General features: G+C 34.7%; 1 protein-coding gene across 2 annotated transcripts in view; it reads right to left on the bottom strand.

Moving 5' to 3' along the window:
* Positions 1–2514: 2514 nt before the first annotated feature.
* VPS50 (VPS50 subunit of EARP/GARPII complex) overlaps positions 2515–10922 on the bottom strand; it is a 118194-nt gene continuing 109786 nt past the window's right edge. For both annotated transcript variants that reach the window (XM_021936035.2, XM_021936036.2), the window contains 3 exons: positions 7783–7904; positions 5476–5665; positions 2515–3226 (listed from right to left, as the gene is read on the bottom strand). In XM_021936035.2, the coding sequence (XP_021791727.2) occupies positions 3107–3226; positions 5476–5665; positions 7783–7904 (432 nt within the window). In that variant the 3' untranslated portion in view covers positions 2515–3106. The remainder of the gene's footprint in view (positions 3227–5475; positions 5666–7782; positions 7905–10922) is intronic.

Here is a 10922-nt window from a genome sequence, read left to right as displayed (position 1 = left end):
CCATTCATTTTGAAACAGCTAACAGTTCTCTTGTATAAATCTGACACAGTTTTGTCCTTGTGAGAGCTGTACTGCTTAAACTTTTTCATGGCCTTTATAAATCTGTGGATGATAGGAATTGAGCAAATATTTTCCACAATAAGAAAAAATCTGTAGAAAGCTGCACCAGACTTAACATTTACAAAGATTACACCAGAGTATTAATAATTCTCTTGTCATTAATCATTGTCAGAAGCCAAGTATCATTTTGTTAACCACTTATCTGAATCAAAATTATTCCAAAAGAGAAATATATGTGTGTGTGTGTGTGTGTGTGTGTGTGTGTATATATATATATGGAAATCCCCCCCACCCTGTACTTCTGTATGCTTTGAGCACAACTTATATTCATCAATTCATCTTCAGATCTGATTTTTTATTACAAAAGACAACTATGCTTACAAGGTGAATTGAATTACAAGCCTTTTACTACTTTTCCGTGAGTAAAGAAAAAGGTATTTAATATAACAAAGTTTCACTTTAGCACTCAGCCAAATAGAAATTTTGAAACGAAATTTTATTTAAAGATATGGTAAAATACCATATGGCCCTGGTTTCAAGAGAAATTCATTTCATAAGTTGTGTAAATGAGTTTATTAGTTAAAGTGAACTTACAAGATCTCTGTTGGTTTTATAAACCAAAGCTAACTAGTTCATTTGAATTGCTATGTGTCCCCCTAGCATTTTTAAATGCAAGACAATGTATTTGTAGAAAGAATCATTCTTTCTCAGGGAATGCTAATTTACCATGCTCCCATGGTAAATTCTACAGGACACTTTCATGGAAAATATCAAAGTTAAGGAAAGTTTAGACTCAAAAAGAATACATTTTTGGTAATGATAGTAGTTTTTGGAACATGTATAATTCTATTTAAGTTATCAGCTTTTCAATTCTATTTATCTTAAAATTAGTTTCACAAAATGTTACATGGTTATAATTCAATATTACTGTATAAAGTATTTGAGAAATGCCTGGTAACTCTCTTGTGATTAGGTAATTTCATGACTCAAATCTCCTGTTACTGTTTTGATGCTAGCTAGCACTTATTAAGCCACCTTTTAATGCAAAAAAAAAAAAAAAAAAAACCAAAAACCAAAGAAACTTTTTTCAAAAGCATTAAAAATATTCACCATTTCATTTGAAGATGGAGAGAGCAAAGTAAGGGTAGGTTAAAATGTCTGTCAGATTGCATGGCTGAGTCTCTAACAAGATAAGTAATTCTTTTGTATCAATTCCTATTACCTTGGAAAACACTGGGCTCTACCAGGCAGGTAATTACTGTTCATATTATCTAGGGCCAACTAAAGTAGAAATTAAAGGAAGCAACTATAAAATCCACGTAGAAAAGACAAATAAGCAGCTCCTCATCAATTGAAAATTTAAAAAGATTGATTAGCTCTTTATGTGCCCAGCTGAATATGCCATTTAAACTCAAGGACCCAGCTTATCTCATGTTTGTTTTCTTCAAGCGGCTGCATATAAATAATGGCTACAGGCAGAATCTACTTCACGAGTGCATAATCTAGCCACAAGCAAATCACAGTGGCACCAAACTCATACCTTTTTACAAGAGGAAAGTTTTAAACTGACAGTAAATGAACTGTGAAGTGAGAGGATGAAAACACTCAGCATACAGACACACACAAGCATATTCTGAAAGTGCTTCACATTACACTGTGCACTTACAGACCTCGCAGGGGCTGATGGACACAGAGTAGCAATTGTTTCCTTATCACCTCCATGCTTGATCACATGCCATCCTGTGCCATCCATTTCATCACCTTAGGTCCCAGAGACTCACAAGACCCAAGGCCTGTTTCTCACATGATTCCTTAGGATTCTGTCAGCTGTTGATGTTACAGGTCATGCATGGCAATCATTGGACCAACGCCACACAAGTTTAGATGTCTTCCACTCCCCAGTCAGAAAGAACACACGCAAAATTCCTTATCAGATAGTTGGTAAGAGTACATGGAAAATGGATTTTCATGTCACATATATTAGGAGAAGATCCCTGGCTTCAGGGCAAAGTTTAGAGGAACAACACATACTTACTGAAGACTAAGTGGATTCCAGAGTTCATCATTGGCTAGACTGATATTATTTTACATTTGTGTTACAAAAGGCAGATATTTAAGAAGAGTGAACATATGACCATACATATATGCGTGACTAGCAGACAACTGCTTCCTGAGTCAGTTGACCTGGGTTTTACTGTCCTAGGACAAAATGTGAATTTAAAGAGACCAAAACTTTCAACAAAAAAAAAACCATATGTTTATAAAGAAAGAGAAAAGAAAATCTCATAATCATGATTCTGTATGCTACTCAGGCATTGAAAAGGCACACTCAATGAAATTACTTTTCACCATTGGTTTCAGGATACAAAACAATTAAAATTAGAACACGCTAAAAGCTGCACTATAGTTCATGACATCTGCATGCCACACAAAAAATCAAAATGTAGTCTCACATAGGCTGATCATACTCGAGTATATTTATTACATTTCATCATTTATGATCACTTTGTTATAACTAAATTAACCCTGACATAAACTTTGACATTTTAAAAACAGAGAACATACTGATTTTTCATCTATGTTACTTACACGTGTTTTTTAATTCTCATGCAGTGCTCATAATTACGAGATACTACACATTCACCCTCACATTATGCTTAGTAAGAACCAAGCTCAGAGGGTAGAAAAATGCCAACTTCATTCTCCATAAACTTCCCATACATATATTAAGCCACTGTTCTTCTAATTATATACTTATGGTACATTCTTCTGTAAAATGTATAACTGTAGTCACATAACCATTGTTATGACAAGGCAACAATATCATTTCAGATTACAACAAATGAGACCAAAAGTTGAAGAGACCACAGCATATAAAAGTCATGAGAACACCACACACATTTCAATGTTTTTCACTTTCCAGTTGAAAAAAACATGCACAAAGATTTTTTAGCAGATAGTTGTCAGAAGTGCATTAAAAAACTGGCTTTCAGGTCATATATGTTGAGTGAGGATCAATGCCATTGAGGAAAAAGAGCAGTGTTCATTATCTTTTAGGTCTGTCTATATCATCTATAGCTGCTAGAAGTTTTTGTCTTGCTTTCTTATTGATATGGGATCCCAGGCAAACATTCACCAGATTTGTCAACTGCTTCGTTGAATATTCCTGCTCAAAGAAGAAAGATCCAAATTTAGTACCCTAAAAGGAATGCATCTGATTGGTGCAACAAAAGAATAGGCGGATATTCAGGTGCAGTGGATAGTTACTGAGCATTATAAACCAGTGAAAAACAGTGGAAATTACAGTTGGCAAATGAAAGGCAAATTGTTTACTGAGCTGTAAAAGGAGGAAAGAAGAATACTATAGTACCCATTTCAAATAGTAAGCACTAGAATCTGTTTTAACATGGCAAAGTAATCTGACATGCACATGCTTCTTACTACTTTGATGATCACACACTTTACACTTGTTTCTGTGATAGTCTTTGTTATTGAGTCATTAAAATACATTGACATTTCAAACTTTTTAAATGCTACTGATGAAGTATTTTTCTGGTCCTCTACATTCTGTAAACACTTCAGTTAAAAAAAAAAAATCTCCAACAAGAGAACAACAACTCTTCTAAGATACAACGAATGAATAAGGTAACAAAGAACACAAAGTCAGGGGAGCTGCAAATAAAATTAAGACTACAAGTATCTTTTGCAATCCAAATCCATCTGGTTCCTGAATTTCAGATATTGAATTGCCAGGATGAGAATAAACAGGGATTCATCAGAAATTTCTGCAGATTGATTTGGTACTGGAGGTTGAATAGCAAGAGTTCAGATAGGGAAAGATAGCTGTGTACTATTATCTAATAAGAAAATGTGTCTTTATTGAAGGTAACCACTAAATATAGTGCAGTTTCAAAACAGGAGAAAGAATTGATTTTAAAAACTTAGCAAACTGCTCAGCTTGTGTATCTGATCTCTGAGAGCACCTGTCCCCACTTGGTAAGTAATCTCATTTAACCACTCAGCACTCAGTGAGGATCCATCGTCAGTAATCACTGGACTCAACATTTTGGGGAGTTTCCTTCAAAGACAGAAAAGAGTGTCCCTGCTGCTGCTGGGGAAATGTCACTGAATTACAAATATCAATCAGTTAAAGCTCTTTCAAAGTACTAAGCGGAAAAGAAAAAATCAGTCCACTATATTAAAAGAGTAAATCCAAAAAATGGGCATCATTCTTGCATCAAATAATGTGTATTTAGAGCTGCGCCTTTTCTCCTCAGCTACTTTGTACTCTTTCCCAAAACCCTTTCCTCAGTACCAACCCAGAAGTGTTTACAGCTTACTTTACTAAATGGATTCTAGCAACATTCAGCAGTCCATCTGCATCTAGGTTTAACATTTTGGTTCTCAAATGTCAGTGGGGCTACACGTGGTGAAGTTTTTCTCATTCTGGCTTACTGGCCAAACTCATTAAAAATAACACATACATTCCTACTTTGCTTCTAAAGATCCAAAACCAACTAAGAGTGGCGACATTCACATAAGATTCAGGCCAATGTGAACATTCTAGGCTAATGTTCATTTTATCTCTTTACAGCATTAAGGCCAGAAAGGATGAGTCTGAGCAGGTATATACAAATAATTCATTTCCTTACCCAAATGAAATAAAACTTGACTTAGCTTTTACGTATGACATTCATAGGTTAAGAAAATGTGAACCCTTGAGTTATCAAAGTAACGAGGATTTGGTGATGATTTTAACACATACCATATACAGAAAAGCTTCCCATACCAAGCACACTGAGTTGAACTGTGTCAAAAATTCGGCATCCTACATAACAATAGTATTTTTCTTTATCTATATAGTCATACAAAAGAAAAATAATCAAATCTGTATTAAAGGTAAAATCTAATGTAAGATGCAAGTTAAGTTTAGCCATTTAAATATTAATGTCTTCAATCATCACTAATACATGTCAGTGTGTACGATGTTACCATTTCATTGCTGAGGAGTACGAGAAGGTTTGTGTGAGGTTTAAGTTACATAATCGATTATGGCTTATGAATCATTTCATTGTTTCTGTATTCAATCTGTCTCAGCATTTATCAACTTCAGCCTTTTCCTATAATATAGTTGCAGGAAAAATTTAGCTAATGTCTTGACTTTGGCTGTATTTCTAGATAATTACAGTAACAGTTCACAAAGGGCTGAAAAAGATTTGATGAGTCAAAGGGTACTGCTTAGATACAGTGCCCTTAGTCTGAAAATGGTAAAGAACTGACCTAAGTAGTTTGTATTAAAAAAGTAAATGTTTCTTTATATTTCACTCTCATGATTTTGGATTAAATAACACACGCGACAAGAACAGCACGAAGAAAAAGGAATAAAAACTTAATTAACTGTTTTCCAGCTCTCACCCTGTGCTCTTTGATCCAGCGTTCCATGTCATTCTCAGTTAGGTAATAGGCTTTAATATAAGTTTCCACAAATTCTTTATCAGGAATGGGTCTAATATCTGTTAGTTTTTCAAGTTTCATTAAAAACTGTTGAAAATCCAATTGCATCAGGGCGCGACCCTCATTACTGCACTTCTTGACATTGGCATATCTAAGATGCAAAACAATAAAAAAATACATTATAGGATAATTAGAAGCAAAAACTGTCGGGTATTTGAAGTTTTCTCTAACCTATATTTGGACAGATTCCCCAGAAATGAGAGGGTTATAGGAAATAGAGAACATAAGTCTTAAGTCAGAAAGACTGGGTTGTGTTTGTGCCCTGTCATTTTACCTATGGGGGCCTCAATTTTCTCATTTGCAAAGAGATCCAATGAGTTCAAGGCACTTTGTTGTGCTACAGACCATAGTTCTCTGTATTCAATTAACATAATCGTCTGTAAGAAAGTTAAACTGGTATTCCAGTTAATCTGGCTGCCAAGAGTTATTATAAAACTAAGCTTTAAATACTTCAAAGTAATCTTAGTTTTATGAAACTGTTCAATATTGTAAGTATTCGATGCAAAAGAAACAAATGAAATAATTCTCCCATGAATACTCTGAAAACATAAAGAAATGTGTAAGCATGTAAGCATAGAAAGTATATACATATTTTTCGTGATAAAAAGTTTATAGACTTATTCTGACATTCTACACTACTGAAACAGTGTGTTTTAAGGTGGCCTAGTAATAAAGACAAATATACTAACCCTAACAATACAACACTTTATTATTCATTAAGTCAGTGTTTCATTTCTTCAATCAATCATACAAAACATGGAAAATTCAACTGTGGGAATGAGGTACTTACCCTAAAGAAAGTTACAAGAAAATAAAAGCTTATTTTATTTAAAATGACCAAGCTTTTTTTTAAAAAAAAATAAAGAGTATTTTATACAGAAATATTTATTCACATTTCTACTTAATTAAACAAATTTATTTAAAATACTCTTCATGATTGTTAACACAGCTGTTTTATAATTTATAGCACCCTTGGTTTCAATACAGAGTGCCAAGACTGTTGTCAGCTTGTCACTGTCACCTTCCCACTTTCTAATACATTCTTTTGTATAACAAATGAGAACAAAAGGAAAATCAGACAAATGATAGTGTGAAAATTCAACTGATGTGCAATTCTAGAGCACTGTACAGGGTCTTTGAAATAGCTGTTTGCTTCTCAGGGATATTTCAAATGTATTACTGATCCTTATTTGTATCCTAGATGTTATGGGCAGAGTAAGCATGGTCTCTGAGTAAATGGGAAAATTACTATTAATATATCTATAACTTCAACACATGAAAGATTTATACAGCTTACAATGATATGATGGTGATTATTATTAATGATGATATAAGGGTTTTGAGGGCTGATTTTGCCATCAGAAATCAGGAGTACAACCAGGTGCAGTGGCTCACGTGTAATCCCAGCACTTTGGGAGGCTGAGGTGGGCAGATCAACTTGAGGCCAGGAGATCTAGAACAGCTTGGCCAACATGGTGAAACCCTCTCTCTACTAAAAATACAAAAAATTAGCAGGCATGGTGGCACACACCAGTAGTCTTAGCCACTCAGGAGGCTGAGGCACAAGAATTGCTTGAGCCCGAGAGGCGGAGGCTGCAGTGAGCCCAGATTGCACCACTGCACTCCAGCCTGGGCAACAAAGCAAGATTGTCTCAAAAAAAAAAAAAAAAAGAAAGAAAGAAAAGAAAAAAAGAAATCAGGGGTACATATGCCTTTAAAAACTGTGTGAACTTGTTACCTAACCTCTTTAAGCCTCGGTTTTCTGAGACTAGGTTCTCTCATTGATGAAACAGAATCATAGTACCTTGCAAAGAGAGTTTGTTTCAGGTTTGGTGATATAATCCTGTGAAATGTTTGGTTCAGCAAATAACACATAGTTAATGCTCAAAAAATGTTAGGTATAACAATCATCATCATCATAATTTTATTATTAGGTAATAATAACTGTTAGTTTTAACTTTCAGATAACCATTAGATTCTGCATTCCTCACTCATCTACTAGCTGGGTCTATGCCACTAGCAAGAAAAGAAAGCAGAGACAAAGACAGACACAGTGGGGTCTAAGGTTTTTTTCTCTAATTATATCCCAAACTTGTCTGCTAGTTATCATTATTTCTACTTATTCTCTCCAACCATTAATACCATATGTTATTCATATATTACAATTTGTCATTAAAGAAACAAATAAAGCTTTCATGAAAAACTTACCCTTCTACGATAGTTCGATTAGCCAATCGTATACAATGTTCCCAAAGTATATTAGACACAGGCAAGGGTATTCGAACTCTCTTAGAAACTTCATTTAGCCTCCTGTTAAACTGCTCAAATTCCTAAGAAGACAAATAGTAGCCATTTGTGAATATCATTAAAATGCCACAATGCTCTCCCATAAAAATGGTTTAAATAAAAAAGATTTAAAAAGACTTATAATCAAACCAAGTAAAATAAAAAAAGATAATGCCAAAGATAATTTGGACTTAGTATGAAGGTCTTAAAAATATATATGCACTAGTTTGAATAGATGATGTTATAATACAGAGTATACTACATTTTATTGCAAAAGGAGTAAGTGTCATTAACTGATTAAACCATGTTAACAATGTCCAAATGTCTCAAAATTTTCTATGGTTGTCAGTACAGATTAATACAGCTGAATGACCTAATTTGGCTTCAAAAATATCTTCAAGAAACCCAGGTTTAAAAACATGGTTTGATATGTGTTCAGTTCAGAACTATTTGTGATTTGTAGCGATACTCCTCAGAGTGCAATCTAATACATTATCATTTTTCCTAAACATTTTTTAAAAGTAAATAATTATTTGGGTTGAGGATGTCATATCTAAAATGCTTGGGGCCAGAAGCATTTCTGGACTCTGGACTTTTTCCAGTTTTGGAATATTTGCATTATACCTACTGGTTGGGAATCCCAAATCTGAAAATCCCAAACCAGAATTCTGAAATGCTCCAGTGACCAATTCCTTTGAGTGTCATGCTGGCACTCAAGAAGTTTTAGATTCTGGATTATTTCAAATATTAGATTTTCGAATTTGGGATGCTCAACTGTATACCAAATGGTTAAAAAATCATACTCTATCCACAAATTTTTAGTACAATGGAAACAATAAAACACAGTTTCTATTACCTACAGAAAAACTGAATATTTTTATTGTCTTTTATGGCATGATCGTACTAAAAATATAAATACATATACCTGATTTAGACAAGTCCAATAATTAGATGGAAACAGCAGAAGGTTTAGCCTTCAATGAATGTGTTTTTGGTCTCTTTGGACTATTACTATTTAAATATACTCATTTAATATTTAATGAAGTAAATGCTGTTGACTCTTCCCTGGCAATATATTTCAAATATAAGAAGGCTTGGGCCGGGGGCGGTGGCTCACGCCTGTAATCACAGCACTTTGGGAGGCCAAGGCGGGCAGATCATGAGGTCAGGAGATCGAGACCATCCTGGCTAACACGGTGAAACTCCGTCTCTACTAAAAATACAAAAAATTAGCTAGGCGTGGTGGCGGGCGCCTGTAGTCCCAGCTACTCGGGAGGCTGAGGCAGGAGAATGGCGTGAACCTGGGAGGCGTAGCTTGCAATGAGTGGAGATCCTGCCACTGCAGCCTGGGTGACAGAGCGAGACTCCGTCTCAAAAAAAAAAAAAAGAAATCTTAAAATGACATTTTTCTTTAGTTACCTGAATAGAGAAGCTACACAATGTTTAACATGACTGACATGTGTTCAACTTTTCTAACAATACATAGGAGAAAAAAAATCTAATCTGATCACCACTCAGGCAGTCACATAATGATAACTGTGTTATCTTCTGCTCTTTTGCTTCTTCTTCCTAAATCACAATTTTTCTTGCTAATTTATTTTTAACAATTAATTGCTTTTAATCATTAAAAAGAAGTGGATTGTCAATTCATGAAATTTATCTTTGAAAAATCAAAACTGTATAAATAATTGCTCTTTGTTGTTTCATTTCATGGATCTAGGAGAGTAGTAGTATTTGTTACTGTATTTATTTATGCATTCCTTAAACTGCTTTGGATTTCAAGAGTCATAATTCAATATTTTTCATCAATATTTAAAAGATAAAGCTATATGTATAAAATGCTTTCTGTACAAAATAACATTCTACTTATTGCTAAATTCAATGTTCAAAAATGCTTGTCATAAAATGAATCATACAAACATTTCATTTTTCTTATGATTCTTTTGGGGCAACATAAGCAAACTGTCTAGACTTAGATGCTGAGACTTAGAAAAGTAACAGAAAGAACAAACGTTATCACAGATAATTAATCTTTATGCTTAAAGAAGGCCTTAAGCTGCTAAAAATTGGGCTAGGTTAATAATCTGAATAACACGAGTTCTTTCTTATAACTGGAATAACAAATAACTGAAAAAAGCAGCCTCCTCATAGTATGTGTATTTGTTGAGCACAGAAGTCTTTTTCTCTTGCACCCCTATAAGGTCCATGGTTAGTATGTTCTATGGTCTGAATGTTGTGTCCTCCCTAAATTCATATGTTGAAATCCTAATCCCAGGGTGACAGTGTTGGGAGTTGGGGCTTTTTAAAAGTGATTAGGTCATGAGGGCCAAGCTCTCACCAAGGGAATTAACACCCTTATAAAAGAGCCCCAGAGAGTTGCCTTGCCTTTTTTACCATGTGAGGTGACATCTATGAGAAATCGCACCTTCACAATATACCAAATCTGCCTGAGCCGTGATCTTGATCTTGAACTTCCCAGCCTCCAGAACTGTGAGAAATAACTGCTCTGCTTATAAGCCACCTAGTCTGTGGAACTTTGTTGTAGTATCCTAAAGGACTAAGACAGCATGTCATAAAAAATAGAACCACTTTTTCAAAAACAGAATTGTTAAAAAAAAAAAAAAAGGGGGTATCATTATTTATAAATCACATTTGTCTTTTACATTCCAAATGAAAATTTGCAATTGAAATCTCCTGGGTGCTCTAGAAACCAAGTTATTGCTTTGATTATCTTTCAAGGTCAATAATCTCTGAATTCCAGAGTGGAAAATACAGAGCACCCTTGGTGTCACTCCCCGCTAAGATCTCTATGGAAACTCCTAGCAATTGCTTACTGATGTTGGCATGATTAGTCCCGGAGTCTGGAGACAGCCTCACGGTCTTCAACCTAGGCCTCCGAAGGGGACCATAAATTGCTGGGAGTTGGTGACTGAAGAAACTCCATTACCATCTCCATTTTAAATCTATGGTTCTGTTCATTGGTTCTCAGATGTCCTAGGCTCTTATTTGTTGACTTGGTCTAAGCAGGTAAGAATGATTGTGTAAATGAGATTAAAGTGAGG

The sequence above is a fragment of the Papio anubis genome, chromosome 4 (assembly GCF_008728515.1).
Source record: "Papio anubis isolate 15944 chromosome 4, Panubis1.0, whole genome shotgun sequence".
Taxonomy (NCBI): domain Eukaryota; kingdom Metazoa; phylum Chordata; class Mammalia; order Primates; family Cercopithecidae; genus Papio; species Papio anubis.
This window is presented reverse-complemented; position numbering and strand designations above follow the sequence as displayed.